Source organism: Sander vitreus, chromosome 19 (genome assembly GCF_031162955.1).
Source record: "Sander vitreus isolate 19-12246 chromosome 19, sanVit1, whole genome shotgun sequence".
NCBI lineage: Eukaryota > Metazoa > Chordata > Actinopteri > Perciformes > Percidae > Sander > Sander vitreus.
Genome location: NC_135873.1, coordinates 5,741,006 through 5,761,633, shown reverse-complemented (window position 1 = coordinate 5,761,633; position 20,628 = coordinate 5,741,006). Strand labels below are relative to the sequence as shown.

Genomic DNA, 20,628 nt, shown 5'->3' with positions numbered 1-20,628 from the left:
TACTTTAAATAAAATTGAATTGAAATTGAATTGATTTGTGGACTGGGGGGTTTTCTTACCGTTATAACCATATAAAATACAAAGTAAAGTTATGGGATTTTAAGAAACTCTAGTACTACTATAAAAGTTGTATGTACTGTTTTGTGCAATGCACTAATTGTGTGTGTTGTTGCAGTCCAATGCCCGGTGGGAACATACTTCTCTCTGGAATACAACGAGTGTGAGAGCTGCTGGCTGGGCTCCTACCAGGACCAGGAGGGTCAGCTGGAGTGCAAGTCCTGCCCTGAGGGAACCTCCACGGCCTACTTGCACTCCCGTAGCATCGCTGAGTGCAAAGGTAAAATGCGTTCACACAGTCAGACCTCAGCCTTACTGAAGGAAAACTGCATTTGCAAATAACTTAGATGATATCTGGTACATTTTGTACATAAATATGTATAATAAGTGCTTCTTATTGATCTATTCTTAGTGTCTTGGGCGATGTCTGTTGATTGTAGAACTGATGTTGTTTTGATGTTCTTTCTGTGTCTGAATATTGCTCATAATGTGGTGATTGCATATGTTTGCAGGGCAGTGTAAGCCTGGTAGTAACTCTCTGAATGGGTTGGAGATCTGCGAGTCATGCCCGCTGGGTCACTTCCAGCCTAGTTTTGGCGCCAGGGAGTGTCTCGTCTGTCCTGATGAGACCTCGACTGTCACCAGAGGAGCGGTGGATGAGACAGAATGTGGAGGTGATACAGTCTGACAGTGTGGAGTACACTCCCTTAATGTCCTATCAACTTGTCTATTTGAACTTTGAAAAGCCTTCATCATTCTTAAGTTATTCTAAACGCTGCTAGGTAACAAAAACAAATGTAATTCCAGCCTGTGAGCAAAAACGTGTCTGTTAGTATTTGCCATTTATGTGCAGTTATATCAGAAAGGCAAATTCTGACTAGGAAGTTTCATATAATTACCCTTTAAAGTTGGATGATAAATCTGGAAACTGAAAATCTTTGCTACTTGAGTTTCCCAGTTAAATTACAAATGTCACTTTTTGGGTGATTCTGCTTCATTATATTCTTCCATTTCTGTTTTGTCTTTCTGATGCTCCTCTCCTCTGATCTTCTCTGGTTTCCACTCCTGCAGTCCCCTGTTTGGCAGGACATTTCTCCCGTACCGGTCTAGTTCCCTGTTACCCTTGTCCCAGAGATTACTACCAGCCTGAACATGGCCGCTCCTACTGCCTCTCATGTCCCTTTTATGGAACCACAACCATTACCGGGGCAACCACCATACAGCACTGCTCCAGTAAGTGATCAGAAAAAACCCAAATCCTTTTCAAGTCACACACAAGCTCTCCATTTTTGTTTTGGTGAATCTAGAAGATCTTTGGTTTTATATTATTTTGGTTTTATATTCAAATTGGTTTCAGCATGAACTCTCTGATCCCAACTGTTGTTCTTACAAAATATCTAACTGCTCTGTCCTGTAGTATCTTCAGACAAAAAAACAACAAAATGCAGATGATTTCTTACCTTCTGTTCAATTAAAACTAATACTATACTGTCGTAGTTTGTTCCACCCCTAGCTCCAGTTTAAATTAGGCCAGCAGACTTCTATTTTAACACCATATGTGTGTTGAGTTGGCATGTAAAAAACGTCAATTTCTACAAGACTTGCCAAGTAAAGTCAGCAGAGAGCAAAAGATATGAAACTGTTCAGTGTCGGCCGCTCTGTGTGACAGCTTTTCAACTGTTTCAAAACTTGCTGCCATCGCTCAAGTTGTGTGGTGTCTGATCAGTGTTGTGACAGCTCAAACCAATTGGAAAAGAAATTACTGCACAGGATCAGGGGGGAAATGTAAATAATATGACTTTATTGCTCCGCTGCAGAATGGAAATGAATAACACTGCATGTCTGAAGTGTGGGAATGAACAGTGGTTAGGATATGCTGCCAGTTTTCAATAAGAATACAGGCTTTTGTTCACACAGATCACAAGTCTGGTAGCAAGTGGAAAGATCCTTGATGTGTTTTTCCGACTTGTCTGTGCTTACATTGCGTGTATTTTCTCTGGGTGTCATTGTCAGGTTTTGGCTCCAGTTTTCTTCCCAAAGAGGAGAGTGTAACTGCGGCTCCAGAGGTGGAGGTCATTGAAGACTACCAAGCAAGTAGTCAGGTTAGTCTTTTCCTGTCTCAAAATTGAAGGGATAGTTTGGATATTTCAAAGTGGGGTTGTATGAGCTAGTCAGGGTTATAATCTACAGTTTGGAGAAGCAGGTAGGAGTCACGATACGTAAGCTAAGCAATGTACTGCTGTGGACGGGGCCACACAGCAAAATGCATTTTAGCCACCTAAAAAGGCCTACCTAAAAAAAAAAATTATGTTAAAAGTGTACGCTATACTTAAAATATTTTCACTGCTTTACCTTGCCTTCAAACAGCGCCTTTACGACGGGAACTAAAGCTGTTGTATCACTCTCTTCAAAGCCACCAGACTTCTTTGACAAAAACAGTCATTGCCTCACAGAACATGGGAGTTGCTGGTCTACCGCTGCCTCGATCGGTTAGTTAGTTAGTTTGTTAGTTTTGTTAGTTCCTAACCCTTTTAAAGTACCAAAGTCACACAAAGAAACTTACTGATCGAGGCAGCGATGGACCAGCAAAGCTGTTTTTTCTGCAAGGTAATTAATGAACTGAACTCATATAGATAATCTATATCTAACTTATATTTATACAAGAGGATGAATTTGTGTCATCTGTCTGACTATAACCACTTTTAAAACTAAAATTTTCAGCATTCCTAATGAATACATACATACATACATACATACATACATAATGAAACCAATAATGACAACATCATTGAAGGAAAAAAACGTATTGGACAGAAATGTGACATGATGAGCAGAACATGAACTGAAGGATTTACTTGACAAAGTTTGCAGCTGTGTTTTCAATAAGGCTTTTACTGTTTGGGTGACACATTGAACTGATTGGCTGTTCCTGCAGGTTTTCCACGAGTGTTTCCTGAATCCCTGTCAGAATAAGGGGACATGTGAGGAGGTCGGGGCGGGATACGTCTGCACCTGCATGCCTGGGTTCACAGGTAAACCACCAGTCTGAGATTCACCTGGTGTGGTGTTTATGTATTAACAATTTTAATGAAGACAGGGAGTTTTAAGCAGTAGGAATAAGATGATCATTAGTGGTTTGTTGTTGTATTTCCTATCATTGCTCTGTGGATAATACCCAGCTGTAACTCTCGCTTGAGTGTTGACATTTATAGCAACGGACATTCAACTCAAGCACAGTTATGTTGTATTTGACTCTGTTATGGTTAAGTGTTTGATACAACCTCTGATATTTCTCTCCCAGGTGCCAAGTGTGAGATTGATATAGATGAGTGTGACTCTGCTCCATGTCAGAATGGAGGCCTTTGTAAAGACGGTATGGGAGACTTCCAGTGTCAGTGCAAGCCTGGCTTTTTAGGTAAGGGACCATGAGGAAATAATAAAGTGATACACAGAAAGAGCAAAAAGTTTAAAAAAAAGAACTGGTGTACTCAACTGGTAAATGGAACGTCAACTTTATTGATTATTTCAAGGTCTTTAAAGGTTTAGGGATTTGACTTACGGGTCATTGATTACACATTTTAAGTAGCTGTCAAAAACATTGATTACTTGAACAACTCCTTAACCAGACATGTTTCCTTGCCTCCATCAGCATATGCCTCTATCTGTGTTTCCTAACTTTTGCCCCCGTCTGTCTCAGGCTCTCTGTGTGAGGCGGAGGTGAACGAGTGTATCTCCTCTCCCTGTCTGAATGAAGGGGTGTGTGTGGACGAGGTCAACAAGTTCACCTGCAGTTGTGCCAGCGGCTTCACAGGTTAGATAACTGTACTGGGTTAGATTTTGTTCAGTTTGACAGTTGATTTCCTCATCAGACCGTTAAATTTGTTACATTACAGGTCGTTATTATTATTGGCACCTGCAGACTTTGTTGAACTTCATTCTGCATCTGTACAATATCTACTATTACTGCATACATTGTCTATAGAGTATACACATATAATCATACTGTAACTTATAAAAAAGTCTGACCTTGGTGTAGAAAAAGGCTAAATACTAAAGTTAGTGCTTTGAAAATGCAGCTGTTTTCCTTTTTTTCTTTTCACATTTCCACAGGATCTCGTTGTGAGCTGGAAATCAACGAGTGCCTCTCCAACCCCTGTCTGAACGGAGGTGTGTGTGATGACCTGACTGGCAGCTACACTTGTAATTGTGCCGAGGGCTTCTCAGGGGATCGCTGTGAGGTCGACGTCGATGAATGTTACAGCGCCCCATGTCTGAATGGGGCCTCGTGTCTGGATGCTGTTAACAATTTCAGGTAATAATGATTCTGATGGGATGAAGCATCCTCTAAACAAGGATTTTATCATACAGCTTAAAATTATTTATTTAAAAGAGAAACACAGATTTTGTATTAGGGATGCACCGAAACCAGATTTTTGGGGTTCGGCCGAATACCGAATCCACTGGTTAAGTTTCTGCCGAATCCGAAACCGAAACACATTAATGAAGTAAACAACGTCCACAGCCTCTAAAATAGTTAAAATAGTTAAATGTAACATCTTAATGTTGAACTCACACGCTCTTTTCACATCGTAGGAAAGCACATCGCTATCGCCAGAATACAACAACAATTTTGTTTGGCAAATTTTCACTAACCAGTGTATGATGAAGGTGTTGTGAAATGTTTGTTTAAAGCACTTAAATAAGAAATTCATGCTGTTTAGTTTAAAACTATAAACTCTAAAGGAAATGGTAAATTATAGCGTGATTAAAACTCACTATACTACTAATATAATATATATTATTTACAGTACTTGATTTACAGCTGATATGTGAAAAGGTACACAACCTTATTGTCTAACAGTAATTTAGTTTGACTGCAACCATCACAGGAAGTGCTTTTATTTTGAAGTAGCCTTAATGGAAGTTGTCTGTTGTGTACTCTTGCTAGCTTACTGAGATGAACGTGAGACGCTAGATGCAAAACATGTCCGCAAGCTTAAGTTGTTCACTTTCTTGTGTGAAACGGCAACATCTTGAACAGTAAATATTCACAGTAAAAGACAAGCGTTTTGGTCATCATTTGAAGCCATTCCACTACAGAAGGCATGTTGGGTGGGTGAAATTAGAAAGCTAACGTTAGCTAACGAGCAGCAGTCGAGTAGGGTTCGGTTCGGTGGAAAAAAATTCTAAGGTTCGGCAGAAACCAAACCCGAATCCTGGATTCGGTGCATCCCTATTTTGTATACACATGTCCTGATTTATGTGCTTTACATTTATACATCATTTTGAATATTAGGAAAGGACAAACTTTAAAAAAAAATGCCAGGATTTGAAGTAGTGTGAGTCCTCTTCCTGCAGCTCTCCCTTTCCCCTCTCTGTCACACTGGCATATGCTTGCCCAGAACAGCCAATAGGAATGTTCTCGCTCTCTAAAATGACCTGTGATTGGCCAAAGGCCTCATGTTCTTCATGATGAACCTATGTTGTAGTGTCTCTCTGTAAGTGGTATTGTACCGTGTCTTCCTTCCCTCTCTCAGGTGCCAGTGTGTGGAGGGTTACCGTGGCCGCCTGTGTGAGGTAGACGTGGACGAGTGCGATCCTAACCCCTGTGTGAACGGGGCCAGCTGCATGGATGGTCTGGGGTCCTACACCTGCCGCTGCCTCCCTGGGTTCAACGGAACCAGGTGTGAGACAGGTACTATAGGACAGATGACACATCACCATGGCAACTCTAGAGGAGGAAAAGAGATATTTTCCATTTTATATCTTGAATTATTATTGATTAAAGGAAGACCAGACCAGTCATGTAGAAAAAGCTAGGTGGTAACAACAGCAATTATTTAATTCATTTAATCCAACAAACTGTTTTATTCACTCTATACATGTAAATGTTTTTTCCGTCCTGTCAGAGATGTCCCCTGCCTTCAACCTGGACTTTGAGGTGTCTGGTATCCATGGTTACGTAATGATGGATGGAGTGATGCCGGCGCTGACAGAGATCACCTGTACCTTTTGGATGAGATCATCGGACACCACCAATTATGGCACACCTGTCTCCTACGCTGTGGAGGGCAGCGACAACGCTTTCCTTCTCATAGACTACAATGGGTCAGTGATATACTAAGTTAAGAGAATATAAATGCACGTACACAGTTTTATATCATACAGTACACATTTAGCAGTGTATGCAATTATTCCCAGTTTTTTGTCCTGTATTGTCCTGTATTGTCCTTTTTTATTTATCAAATAGAAAAATCACCTTTCTGATTTATTATTCACCTCTCCTAGTATATACTGCCAGATGACACTCTTTTTGGCCGGATGTCCGTTACCTTACGCTTTCTTTGTGTTGGAATTTTAAACTCCAGTGGATTTATGATGACTATGTTTAACTGCTCCTCAGATCTCTGCAGGGTAAATCCAGACAGCTAGCTAGACTATCTGCTAGCTAGCTGAGTTTTCTGTTGCACGACTAAAACAACTTTTGAACGTACACGTTCCACCAAAGCAAGTTCCTTCCCAAGGCTATTTTGCAGCATCACGGTGGCTCTGTCCGTTGCCCATGACGATTGTGATTGGTTTAAAAAAATGCCAATAAACCAGAGCCCGTTTTTCTCTCTTCCCGGAATGCTCCTGGGCAGCGCTGTAGAGGAAGGTCTGGCAAAGCGAGACTATACCTCTCCTAATGCTTTCTTTTTTTATTAAATCCTCTCTGACCGTTTTTCCTCCACCCCTACAGGTGGGTGCTGTATGTGAATGGTAAGGAGTGGATCACTGACTGTCCTGCAGTGAACACGGGTCAATGGTACCACATTGGGGTGTCCTGGAGGAGCTGGGATGGTGACTGGAAAATCTACATCAATGGGAAGCCCTCAGACGGAGGCAAAGGCCTGTCAGTCGGCACCACTATCCCAGGTGTAGTGCTATCCTCGACCTGGTCACCTTTCTGCCATAACAATGATTTATAAGTAGTTATAATGAGCGTAATTGCTTTAGTACAACAATGCTGGATGTCTTTGTTTCTAATCAAATTTACAGTGTATGTTTCTTGTATTTTTTAAATATAAACACAGTAACTCAGTAGATAAGAAGAATAGTTTCTCAGTGAGTTAACAGAGTTAACCTCTGACCTTTAACATGTGTTCTGTAGGCGGTGGGGCGCTGGTATTAGGTCAGGACCAGGATCAGAGGGGCGAGGGCTTCAATCCTGTCGAATCTTTTGTCGGCTCCATCAGCCAACTCAACATCTGGGATCGTGTTCTCACACCTCAACAGGTAAATTTAGTAATTGGTGTTTCTGTTTTAAATATACTCTTTAGGACTGCTTAGGCAAATGTGAACCCATGTATATGAAACCAGGTAATTTACAATGTATCACAGTCATGAAACAGGAATATTTATGTGAATGTGAATATGATTTTTTTATGTTGTACCAACTGATCTTGCTCTCCTCTATACTGTAGATCAAGGTCCTGGCCAGCAGCTGTCCATCTTCCCATGTCACCCACAGAGGGAACGTGCTCGCCTGGCCAGACTTCCTTAGCGGGGTGGTGGGCCGAGTCAAAGTAAACCACAGCAGCGTTTTCTGTGCTGGTAAGAGACACTTCACAAAACCATACACTACCTTGAATGATGAAGTTCTAAATACATTTCTAAAATGGGTGTGCACAGTGTTTTGGAGTATGTTTTTTCAGTTAGTATGCTTAACAGTGGCTCTGTCTCCAAAACTGAAAACCCTCCCTGGTCTCTCCAGATTGCCCCAAACTGGAGAATGCAGTGCCCTACCTCCACGCCTCCACTGTGGAGGTGAGCCCCGGGGCCCAGGTCCAGCTGTCCTGTGATCCCGGCTTCTACCTGCTGGGGGAGCCGGTGCTACAGTGCCAAAATAAAGGAGAGTGGAGCCATCCTCTGCCCAGCTGTGAACGTAAGGCAGAGACACAAACTGCTCTCTGATTTGAAATGTAAATGATATACCATGTGCTCCTAAAACCTGTCTTGGCTGATTGGATGGGTTTTTCAGTCCACTGACTACATTTCTGGGGTTATTGAATCCTTAAAAAATTAAGTACTTTGAAAGATCCTAAACATGGAAATCTCTGATAAAACATTTTACTGTATTCCTTTTGCAGGAGATGGATTAATGGTACTGTTTTACTGTACATTTGACATACCAAAATAAGAAGAATACAGCTATTAGGTAGACAGCCTGTAGGGGTGAGGTCCTTGATAATATTACTTTTTGTGTGTTGCAGGAGTGTCCTGTGGCCCTCCTCGTCCTCTGGAGAACGGCTTGTTTCAGGGGACAGACTTCCATGCCAGCAGCTCTGTGGTCTATCAGTGTAACGCTGGCTTTTACCTGCTGGGAGACACCAAGGTGCACTGCACCAACAGTGGCAAGTGGGGAGGAAATCCACCAGCCTGTCTCGGTACTACATACAACATTGTTTTTTTAATCAGTGATACATGGGAAAGAAAATCCTGTTTGGAAAATTGACAAGGCAGAAATATCTGTGTTACGTATTTGTGTGCGTTCTTCTGTGTGTGTGTGTGTTCAGATGTGGATGAGTGTGCTCTGGGATCTGACTGTGATGACCACGCTAGTTGTCAAAACACGGACGGCTCCTACATCTGCACCTGTATCCAGCCGTACAGTGGCGACGGAAAAAACTGCACAGGTAATAAGACGCAGGTCCACAAGTATCCATGTTGGAGAAAGTGCTATTAAAGAGAACCATTGTAGTTATCCATATATAAACCCATTTGTTATGAGTGTGTGTTTGTCTTCCTACCAGAGCCAGTGAAGTGTAAGAACCCTGGGTCTCCAGAATTTGGTCACCGAGAGGGCAGCAACTTTCTGATGGGCGGTGAGGTTGTTTTTGGCTGCGAGAACGGCTATGAGCTGATCGGCTCGGCTCGCCTCCACTGCCTGGAGACAGGAAGCTGGGACGACCCAGTCCCATACTGCAGAGGTAAGGGGTTGAGTGGTCATGTCATGCCAACACTGTGCAGCAGCTGTACTATATATACTTTTTTTTTTTCCTCCATTAAATTACTGAAAGTAACAAATATATTGTCTATCTCTATATTTAGGTTGCATGCATCGTCCAGCTGCTGTAAATACTCACATACTCACTGTGTGTATTAATCTGGGGCTGAAAATAGTCTCTAACAAATACACAATTTACTCCTGTTTGAGTAACGTTTACTAAAAAACTACAGTGCCCAGCAGTTTTGGGAAAATACTGAGCCTTTTTATAAGATGTAGATGAATATGTTTGTGACCTGTTTAAAGTTGTAAACCATAGTTTGTCTTCATAGTAGATAAATCGGACTAGGGTCTGAGTGCCACAGACAGGGCAGGGATGTCAGTCTTGTTATTGCGATTTGATGACAATAGGCAACTATAGAATATTACCATCTCCTTTATATGTGTTGGAGTGAGATACAGTACTTGAGATACATTTCCTCCAGTATCATATGTGAGGTGTGTAAGTATTTCACTGCCAGGTTTCATTTAGCATTCTCAGTAAATAGAGACAGTTTCATAATGGCTGTAACGTAACATGAATATCATAGGTTGATAACATAGATATACTTGTATACCTATAAGACATGATGATACCTAATAGGTGATTATCTACTGTATGCAGCTGTCTTTTTGTCTGCAGCGGGCTGAAAGGCCTACCCACTGCAGCACCTCCATCTTGGCTCTAAGCCACATTCTTCCTCATAGAGAAAGAGGAACTGACTTACTCAGCGCCTGCAGACTGTTATGTTCAGCCCATACTGGCAATTGATCGTCATACTGAAAGTGAAGTTATTACATTTTAAAGTGAAACTGTATGTCAATGCAAATATATAAAGCAGCTGCGTGATGTTCTCTGCCAAAATCAAAACCGCAATAACAGTCGTTAAATGATATCACTAATGGTTCAACATGTGGCGACAGCATTGAGGTTTTTTGCACGTACACACAAATTCAGTTGCATCATTGTTTGAGGTGGAAAATGTCCATCTTCTGTTGTTGTTATTAAAGAGTGCAAGTGCAGCAGTGTTATCTGGGAACCGAAAGTATGAGGTGATGGTTGTATGGCTGCTAGAGCCACTGGTGCGAGGAGTGTTATTCAACTTGGTATAATGCCTTGTGTGAGCTTTCTCAAAAAACCCTTGGTCACCTTAACACAAAAGTGACGACGGCAACATTTCTGTATCACTTTCAGCTCGACCCAAGTCTGAAATGCCGTCGGAATTAATGAAAATACTGCAGCAGGAGGGATTACTGTATTATTTCAATCTTCATATCTTATCACAAAGAAAACAAAATCCGTTTAATGAACTATAAAAGGTTGTTCAGGAGATTCTTTTCAGATCAGCTCAGTCTATAAAAACAATTTTCTCATTGCGGTGTACAATCCATCAGTGATGCAGCCTGTGAGCAAACAAAAACTTTCTTCTTTCTTGCTATTATAACAATTTAAACTCTTTCCGTAAATGTGCTATCTTGTCTGAATAAAGCCATTAAGAACATTAACGTAAAAGTCACCTATATCTGAATGACAAAAAGCCTTTATTTTGACAGAAAGATGAACCCAGCAATGTTATGGGCTTCAGATTTATAACAGAAAGCCTGCGACATAAAATGCAGATACAGACCGGTATACAGTGGAGATCTAATTATGGGGAAATGTAGGATCCAGTGTTTCTAAAGTCTTTAAAAGTGTCTTGGCCTTTGCTGCTTTGATTTTGGCCTTTTAATTCTTTAATCTGTCACTTGTAAATCCCTCAACTCCATGGAAGTGCAATATTTAATCACTGAAGTACCCCTTTAAGTAGTTCTCCTCTTCATGCACTAATGCCTCTCTGTCACACCTCTTTGGCTTCTATCCATGTATACACTTTCCTGTGTGCTTCTTTTATCCTATCAGTGTAAAATGTAATGTGGCATTAATCCTAGAAAAAGTCTTTGCCAAAGTCTAATCTACATTTCATCAATAACACTGACAGGCGTCTGTAAACTTCTAGTCTTCTTCAAAACTTTCTAGCAGTTACTAATCGTCTCTGTAATGTTGCACTGTAGCCCTCTCCTGCCCGACGCCATCTGTCCCAGAGAAGTCCATCATGAAGGGCAACAACTTCACCTATGGAAGCAAGGTGACTTTCAGGTATCGTTTGCAGCCCGTACAACACCATTTTGTAATAATGACAGTAGGAAACATTATACAATTGTGGAGTTTCTTGTTAACCTCTGGGTCTCATTCTGTTTTCCTTCTCTTCAGCTGTATGAAGGGCTTCCTGCCTCAGATCCCCTATGAGTTCCAGTGTCTTGCTAGTCTGAGGTGGAGCGGGACGCCACCGGCCTGTCACCCAGTGACCTGCGGGGGGCCTCAAACTGTCGCGAACGCTGACTACACCCTCAACACAAACACATACCAGTCTACTGTCACATATACCTGTGCTGAGGGATACAGGTATGGATTTCTTTTACATTTTCTAATAAATGCCAATTGTACCCATCATTTTAATTTCATAGCAGGTTTTTTAAGTTGACATAATCCTCAATGTGTTATAATACAATAAAATATAATACAAATGGACAGGAACTAATTGGGACTATTTTCTTTTTCATCACTATTTTCAAATTCATAATAACTGCACCGAGCCACTGATGTCTCAACTGTTTGTAGAATCAACCATCAAACACCTCATTTAATCTGAAACAAGATATATATTGTTATTGCTGATTAAAAAATAAATTACATTTACAGATGCTGATTCAGTTATGTCAGCACAATGCAGTTGCAACCTCCACAGACATTATGAACACTGTATGATGCTCTGAGGCAATTTGCAACATGCCATTAATGATTTATTTGTTTCACAAGTATATCCTCTATAAATCTCTTTGACACTGTGATTGCAGTAGTGTGAGTGTGTAAACTAAGTAGTGTGTTGCTGCGAAGACCACAGGGCTCCATGGAAGTGGTTTGTGAAGCGACAGGGGAGTGGAGCAGGCCTGTCCCTCGCTGTGTGAACGTCCTGTGCAGCGAGCCTCCGGCCCTGAATGATGCGGTGACCGTGGGAGAGAACTTTGAACTGGGAAACAAGGTGCACTATGTCTGCAAAGAAGGGTAAATGTGGTTGACTCAGTTATTATGCTGTTTTGTCAGTTGACACTGACATACAACAAACATAACAAAAAAATAAAACTAAACTGTTGACATTCTGATATCGCATTTTGTTGAGCTGTGACTTATTTTGCTCTTTGCTAATCTCTTTTCACAGCTACACTCTGATTGGCCCAGAGACCAGAGAATGTCTGCCAAGTGGCCAATGGAGTGACAGCTCAGCCCAGTGCGTTCCCCGCTCCTGTGGCCCCCCACCTGCCATCGACCACGCCGAGCCCTATGAGAGCCACCAACTGTTTGGAGACACTGCTAACTACTACTGCACTGACGGATACACTGCTGGCAACAACTCTAAGATGGTGTGTAATGCTCAGGGTGTGTGGGCGCCCCCTGATGGCACGGAGGCCCCTCGCTGCATCGCAAACTTCTGCCTACGTCCACCTGAACTACCCCATGCTATTTTAGATTCGGTCAACAAACCCAAATACGCCAGCAACACTGAAGTGAGCTATAAATGTGAGGAGGGCTTCATGCTCAACACCACAGCCACACTGAGATGTCTGATGGGAGGAGAGTGGGAGCCTTCGCCGCATGATATCGGCTGTGTGCCGGTGAGGTGCTCCAAGCCTGAGAGCATTGATCGGGGCTATGTGAGTGGAACAAACTATAGTTTTGGAGCTGTGGTGGCGTACAGCTGCGATAAAGGCTTCCTGATCCGAGGGGAGAAAAGGAGGACCTGCAAGGCCAATGGAGAGTGGGGAGGAGCTCTGCCTACCTGTTTTCCTGTGTCCTGCTCTCCCCCTCCTTCACTCAGGAATGGATACATCCAGGTTAGCCGCATACAGCTTTTAAACTCAAATAACTGTCTCAGAACTTTGTTTCTATTTTTCCTATAATTGTGACCAAATGACATCTTTATTTATCAAAATTATTGGGAAGTAACAGACCTAAAATAAAGTGTTACCAATAAAAAAAAAAACTTTTTCATATGTTAAGCTGCTGGTTACATGAGTAAATATGTTTAATTATGTATCCCTCTGTTTATAGAGCAGAGTTCGATTCACCTTCAACAGCAAGGTGACGTACACCTGTCATGCAGGATACAGGCTTGTTGGTCGTCCAGATAGAGTTTGCCAAGCCAACCGCCAGTGGTCCAACAACGACCCTCCCACCTGTGTCCTTTTGACCTGTGACCCGCCTCCCAACGTCATCCATGGACATTACAAGGGATCTGATTTCCAAGTGGGCCGAAAAGTGCAGTATGTCTGTGATGAGGGTTACGAGCTGGCTGGGGATGCCACCTGGACCTGTCTGAAGTACGGAAGATGGGATAAGACAAGGCGTCCGCGCTGCTCACCGGTGCAGTGTCCAGAGCCACCGCTGGAGGAGAACCACCTGGTCCTGAAGGGCCTGGATTCTGAATCTGGAACAGTGGAATTATCCTGCGAGGATGGCTATGTACTGGAGGGGGCCAGAATCCTCCGCTGCACCCCGTCCCAGGAGTGGAACGACACCTTTCCAGTGTGTAAGCAGGTGTTTTGCGCCTCACTGCCTGAAGTGTCGTTTGGTGGCCCTTCCTTGTCCTCTCCTCCCTTCCCTTTCAGCTCCGTGGTGAGCTACACATGCATGGATGGCTTTACTTTAAGAAAAGAAGGCTCCGTGTCCTGTCTAGCCAGCGGGCAGTGGAGCAATCCTTACCCAGAGTGTATCCCTGTTGAATGCCCTCAGCCTGTGGAGATTTCTAATGGTATCGTTGATGTCCAGGGTCTGATGTACCTCAGCAAAGCACTGTACAGCTGTAAGACTGGATATAATTTAGCGGGCAACGCCACTGTCCTCTGTGGAGAGAATGGACTCTGGATTGGAGGGGTGCCTTCTTGTCGCCCAATTGAATGCTCAATCCCTAAACAGACAGCCAATGGAAAAGTAGTTTATACAAAACTCCAGTTTGGTCACAGTGCTACCTACTCCTGCCGTCGTGGTTATCGTCTTCAAGGCCCAGAGACTCTGAAGTGCCTGGCCAGTGGGGAGTGGGACATCGAGCCACCTGCTTGTGTGCAGATATCCTGCACCCCACCCCAACCTGTTGAAAATGGATTCGTAGAGGGCCAGGATCACAGTTTTGGGGTCACCATTTTTTACAGCTGCTTTCCTGGCTTCCAGCTAGTCGGCCAGGACCATTTGACCTGTGAGGAGTTTGGCTGGTCTACTTCTGTTCCTGTCTGTGTGCCCTCGGACTGTGGTCTGCCTCCTCACATTGACTTTGGGGAATATGTTAGGGTGAAGCAGCTGGGAGGAAGCTCTTATGCTGCTTCTAAAGACAGTGGATCATTAGCCTCACCTATGGACTTGAGCTTCCTTCATGGGACATTTATCGAGTACCGTTGCCACAAAGGTTACGACCTCACAAGCCCCACCAGGTTGGTGTGTCAGGAAGATGGAGGCTGGAACGGCACGGCCCCGTCCTGTGTCCCAGCAGAGTGTGAAACACCACCCAGTCCAGAGCACGGCTGGGTGAATGTTACTGATACCTCCCTCGGCAGTATGGTCAAGTATACTTGTGAGGACGGTTATGAGCTGGAGGGGGAGCCTGTGAGGCAGTGTGTATCAGGTCGACTGTGGACTAATGACGCCCCAGTTTGTCGGCCTGCCTCCTGTGGCGATCCAGGCGCTATCGCTAATGGCACAACTCACGGAGGGGCTTTTGTGTATCCTGAGGTCTTGCACTATGAGTGTAGTCCTGGATTTGTCCTGAAGGGTAGTGACACTATCGCCTGCCAGGCAGATGGGAAGTGGAATGGACAGAAGCCTTGGTGTGAGCCAGTATCTTGTGGTCCCCCTAAAGTCCCCAGTGATATTACTTTTACAGGAGAGGAGTACAGCTACAATAATGAGATAGAACTGAGGTGTCAGCATGGTTTTCTCCTACAAGGGAAATCTATCAGTGTTTGCCAGGCTGATGGCACCTGGAGCCATGGGTCTCCTACCTGTGTACCTACCCGCTGTGGCAAACCCCCACCAATACCCAATGGGAGTGTGTTGGGGTCAGAGTTTGGCTTCAACAGCAAGGTAAACTATGAATGTGATGAGGGATACACACTTAACGGAGATCCAACACGCATTTGTCAGTCAAATGGACTTTGGGACAAACCTGCACCTCGCTGTGACATCATAACTTGTGATCCACCCGAGGACATCAGTCACGGCTTCCTGAACGGCTCCAGCTTCAACTACGATGACGTGGTGGAGTATGTCTGCTTTGATGGCTATGAGGTAGTCGGGGATTCCATCCTGCGGTGCTCTGCTCAAGGCTTCTGGGTGGGCACCGTGCCTGAGTGTCGACCCTGCGTCTGTACCCTCCCTGTGGTGAAATTTGGTGCGGTTCTTGGTCGCGACCGCGCCTGCGGAGACCTAGTGCACTTCCAGTGTGACGACGGCTACAAGCTGCTGGGTCCCTCTGAGGCGGTGTGTGAGAAGGGAGGGGTGTGGAGCCCCGGTGTGCCTGTGTGTGGCCAGGGGAGGTGCAGTGTCGCCCCACCTACAGTTCCTAATGCTGTCCTGCAGGGCGGCAGTGCCACCTTCTCAGACATAGCTATATACAGGTGTCGGCCCGGCTACCAGCCAAAAGGGTACCCACACCTCTCCTGTGGAAGAGACGGCAGGTGGGGCGAACCCAGACTCAGCTGTGAGCCTATGAACTGTGGAAAACCTCCAACTGTAGCCCACGCTCAGGTGGTGGGAGACAGCTTCACCTTCCCAAACCAGATCACATACAGGTGAATACTGTATTTATGGCATTTGTAAAACCTTATTTTTCTGCCATTTCTGATGGACATTAGCCAACACAGTGCATGTGCATTGTTGGTTTAATTACACCAGAATGTTTTTATAACAAAACACTCCCAGTAAGTTTGTGGGATCAGGTAAAACTATAGCCCAATTACACTCCTGCATAAAAAAAAAATAATTCCACCCTTAGTAAAGATGTTTGATTGTCTGCTCCGTATATTTGTCAAACTTATTGAATATCCATATCAAAGACTAACTGCTTTGTTTTGAACAGGATGTTTTTCCAAATCTGTTTTTCCCATGTGTGTCCCCTCTTTATTTCTTTCTTCATTTTCCTATTTCCCTCTCGCTCTCCAGGTGTAAGGATGGGTTCAATTCAGCCACAAAGACAGCCTCTCTCTCCTGCCAGAGTGACGGCACCTGGTCCAAACACAGCATTCGGTGCAGCCCCTCCCCCTGCCCGCTACCCACCAACTTCTCTATCCCCCATCTTGTAATCACTGGGAAGGATCTCACTCCTGTTGGAGGCACCATCACCCTCTCCTGTCCTTCTGGTCTCTACCTGCAGGGGTCAGCACTGGCTGAGTGCCAGGTAGGAAAGATGTTGGTTAATTATTTGTCTAAGTCTCTGAGATTCTTAATCTTAATGTGACTTCCTGGTTAAATAATGCTGCTGTTAACAAGCTGCTCTTGGTCACTTTATGTGCATGCAAAGAAGTTGTTGTGACCTTGCTTTCTGAAATGACTTAGGTTTTTTTGATAATGAAACCCTAGCTGAGATTTAGAGGAGTGCAGACGGGAAATGTTTCAGTCTGTTTGATGTTACATAGTGTTTAAAATATTGTGCATCGTCACTGGGATTTAAAGAAGTAGCACTTATGGGTTGGCAATGACCAATGAAGAAATTCCTGCACTGAACATGTCAATTAAGAACCATGAATAATGTAGTACTTTCCTGTCCTGTCTATTGTATGGTGTGATAAGCTGGGTGGAAGCTGGGCTCCAAGTGTCTCCTCAGTTTCCTGTGACCTGGTGGTTTGTGAGAAACCCCCTCCTCTTCTTCACGGTGTCACCGAGGGGGACAGCTACAACTATGGAGACTTTGTCATGTACTCATGCCTGCCAGGCTTTGACATGAAGGTACTGCTCATCAGGCCAACTTTCCATCTGTAGAGTTTCAGTAGTTTAGCAGAAAATATTTACAATCGTTTATAATATGTAAATGACAAAAATGGGGAAAACAACATCACGAAGACGAGCAAAAACACAGTTGTATTGGAAAACCACTTCTAATTCAAAATTGTGGATAGTAGAACACATTCCTTGCTTTGCTGTGAGTTCAAACCTAACAACGTATCTTTTCCAAGATATGATTTGTGTAGAATAGTGCCTTCAAAAAGTCAGTCATCTCCTGTAATACAACACAGGTCTTCCTCTCCCCTCCTGCACTGTGCTTTTAAACAGACTGAGCTAATGACAATCAGATTACAGAAAGTCACATGATTTCTCCTCAGCAATCCATCAATGCAGTTACAGAGCAGACAGGAGCTGACTCACTCTGTTGCTGATACTCACTGATATGCTAGCCTCTGCAATTTGAATACTCGCCACAGTAAGATTATGGATCTTACTATATATGTTTCCTGCTATTCAATATTTCTAGGTTGTCTACTGTTCTTGTATCTTTACACGTTGTTCCTGTTATCATAGGGAGACTCTATCCAGACCTGCCAGGGAGACAGAACATGGAGTGGCACCCAGCCAGTGTGTGTTGGTAGGTTTGTTTACATCTTAAGAGTATTAAAACCTACAAAGACAGGAAGCCCCACACATATTGGCTATTTGTACAAAAATGCACACATTCTTTAGATTTTAGTAATGTTTTTAATGGCTGAGCAAATACAAAGGACAACGCATTGTATGACATAATCTATGATGTAGATTATGATTAAAGTTGCGTCACGAGGCAGCACCTGAAATCCGACAAGTACACCATTTCTCGTGCGTTCCTGTTACAAAACAATCCTTTAGAAACTGTTCATCTTAATAATTTGTGCTGCAAATTGAAATGGCAAAACACTCAAGGCACACTACACCATTCCTTCCGTTGTTTCTGGACAGTTTATTCAAAACATTGTCTCCTAGTTGTTGTCCACGGTGCTGATTCCAGTCGTAAATATTTAAAAAAAAATTAAACTCTCAAAACAAATTGAAATGAACATACAGTAATTTAGATTGTATGGAGGCTGTAACCTAGAGTTTCTCTTAATGTTGTGCAATCTGTTACATTGTGCTGTACACACATACATCTATACCACCAGACCTTTCACAAGTTGTTTACACTAGTCTGTTGTCTCCTCAGCACAATCCTGTGGGCCTCCTCCCACTGTACAGCATGCACAGGTCCAGACGTCAGGAGAGACTTACCTACACAATGCCAGTTATGTATGTGTTGCCGGCCTGCAACTAGTCGGCCCAAAGACTCTCATCTGTCTAGCCAACGGCACGTGGAGCCTGCCAGCACCTACATGTGAAGGTACGGAGGATGGCCAGTAAGCAATGAATTAAAAGCTGATTTGTTGAAGGCTCTACCTGTACTCAAGTACTAGAGTACTGTTTCTCTTTCTGAATCATGATTTTACTCTCCATTATTTCCTCTCATGTCAGTGGCCAAAGGCTGCGACAGCCCGAAACAGATGCTGTACGGTAAAGCGCAAGAGCACAACCTCAACACAGGGCGCGCTGTGGAGTTCCAGTGTGATAAAGGCTACAACTTGGTGGGAGATTCTCTGGTGGTGTGTATGGGGGGCAACACCTGGAGCTCTGCTTTCCCCACCTGCCAACGTGAGAAACCTGCATGCAGAATACAGGGGGCGTTTAACTGGTGTGATATGAATAAATGAATTCACTACTACTTGCCGCTGCTAGTGTTTCCTGTTATGTTTGACTTCTTTCTTTACAGCTTGTCAACACAATCCTTGTTGCAACGGTTGCTTTTGACAAACTCCTGTGCATTTGGCAAACATTTGCAACACATAGACCACACAGTGCAAGCAAACGCTCAAAATAGTTTGGAACATCACTGAGTTTCATTATCTGTTTCACAACATAGCCTGTGGCAAAATAGTTAATGAGTCGGAGCTTTGTTTCAAAATGTGGTCTCAAACTAACATACATTTCTTTGTATGCACTGTTGAGCCCAAACATATATCAAGTGACCATAGAAATAGAGGCTTCTATATAGCACATACTGTAGTATTGCCCTGCATTAATACTGTCTTCTGTGAAATGTGTAAGGTGTGACTTTCCTCTGTGGCATATTGCAATGTCTGTGGTGGGATTACATTCAAAGATGTTTTCAGCGTTTATCTACCCCCAATTTACATACACTGAGAAAAAGAATATCACCAAGTACAGCCTTAAACTAGACTTTATAGGTATCACAGATACACTATAAATACAGAAACATAAAAAAAAGTTTTGGGCTACATAAGTTTTACTCTCTCCCCTAAACATCCATATAAAGATAGATTTTTGAACTGCCTCAAATCCAAACATCTGTTCTATATAGTCAGTACCCGTGTTAGCTATGCCATATTGGTGTTGTGTCTGTAGTAAACATGTGAGAAATAATACCGTTTTATTGCTTACAGATAGTGTGTCAACCACATAAAGACAATTAGTCAATAATCCTTCACTTCTGGTATTTACAGCTAAGTCATGCCCGGCTCCTCCAGGCTGGAGGGAGGACAGAAGCAGGAACGGATCCCAGCAGGAGTTTCATGTTGGACAGTCGGTCCGTGTCAGCTGTTCTAAAGGTCAGCAGGTGAAAGGCAGCGGCACCATCACCTGCAGGCCAGACCAGACCTGGAGCCCCATCAGCTCTGTGTGTGAAAGTAGGTGTTTTCTTCGAAAGGTGAAAAACATTGTGTATATATACAGTATCGTCTTTGGGAAAACGTCACTGTTGATTCATATCTGCAAGTATACAGTATAAATTTTACTTAAATGTAAAACCACACACCTACAATATTGCACCACATAATCCATCAATAATAAAGCCTGGCCAATCCATCAGCATGCCACTAATATTGACAAATATATTAATACTGATATATCAGTATTGGTACATAGGTTGGTAGACAGGTAAACATAATTTGGTAATTGTTGATTTTTCTAAATTTAAGTTTGTGTTTATAATTCATTTTATAATGTATACTTATTTTAATTACTTGATTTGCAGTGATGTTTACTGCTCAAAATATAAAGTAATTTTTGATAGTTAACTTTATTGTTTGACTGTAAATGATTATGTCTCAATACATGTTTGTCACAACGCTTTCAATCTTGACGGATCATTTCCAACCATGTTTGTTCATGTTAAGTGTTTCTGTCAATATAGCATGTCCAGATTATTCAATTGTTTTACTTTTTTTTTTTTCAATTCTCAAATTCACTTTTGGCCTAAACAAATCATGAATTGTTTTGCTTCTCCTTGCTCAGTCTGAGATCCAGTTCATGTGATTTGGTTATGTTCGGGGAAATCAATCAAATGTAATAATTGGATTGGGTGTTGATATGTACTAAGACTAGCAAATCATGTCATAATTCATGAGATAATCGGGTAGAAATTGTGTATTTGATATTTCACACCTCT

At 43.0% G+C, this 20,628-nt stretch overlaps 1 protein-coding gene across 1 annotated transcript in view; it reads left to right on the top strand.

Moving 5' to 3' along the window:
• svep1 (sushi, von Willebrand factor type A, EGF and pentraxin domain containing 1) overlaps positions 1-20,628 on the top strand; it is a 101,139-nt gene that overhangs the window by 70,783 nt on the left and 9,728 nt on the right. Inside the window, exons 17-44 of the mRNA XM_078275954.1 lie at positions 176-337; positions 570-731; positions 1,129-1,290; positions 2,071-2,159; positions 2,993-3,089; positions 3,359-3,472; positions 3,755-3,868; positions 4,168-4,369; positions 5,595-5,752; positions 5,967-6,165; positions 6,797-6,972; positions 7,208-7,332; positions 7,521-7,650; positions 7,811-7,981; positions 8,310-8,483; positions 8,613-8,732; positions 8,850-9,026; positions 11,135-11,219; positions 11,334-11,525; positions 12,018-12,185; positions 12,340-13,012; positions 13,230-15,958; positions 16,329-16,563; positions 16,956-17,111; positions 17,682-17,745; positions 18,334-18,507; positions 18,639-18,815; positions 19,685-19,867. Coding sequence (XP_078132080.1) covers positions 176-337; positions 570-731; positions 1,129-1,290; positions 2,071-2,159; positions 2,993-3,089; positions 3,359-3,472; positions 3,755-3,868; positions 4,168-4,369; positions 5,595-5,752; positions 5,967-6,165; positions 6,797-6,972; positions 7,208-7,332; positions 7,521-7,650; positions 7,811-7,981; positions 8,310-8,483; positions 8,613-8,732; positions 8,850-9,026; positions 11,135-11,219; positions 11,334-11,525; positions 12,018-12,185; positions 12,340-13,012; positions 13,230-15,958; positions 16,329-16,563; positions 16,956-17,111; positions 17,682-17,745; positions 18,334-18,507; positions 18,639-18,815; positions 19,685-19,867 — 7,368 coding nt within the window. The remainder of the gene's footprint in view (positions 1-175; positions 338-569; positions 732-1,128; positions 1,291-2,070; positions 2,160-2,992; positions 3,090-3,358; positions 3,473-3,754; positions 3,869-4,167; positions 4,370-5,594; positions 5,753-5,966; positions 6,166-6,796; positions 6,973-7,207; positions 7,333-7,520; positions 7,651-7,810; positions 7,982-8,309; positions 8,484-8,612; positions 8,733-8,849; positions 9,027-11,134; positions 11,220-11,333; positions 11,526-12,017; positions 12,186-12,339; positions 13,013-13,229; positions 15,959-16,328; positions 16,564-16,955; positions 17,112-17,681; positions 17,746-18,333; positions 18,508-18,638; positions 18,816-19,684; positions 19,868-20,628) is intronic.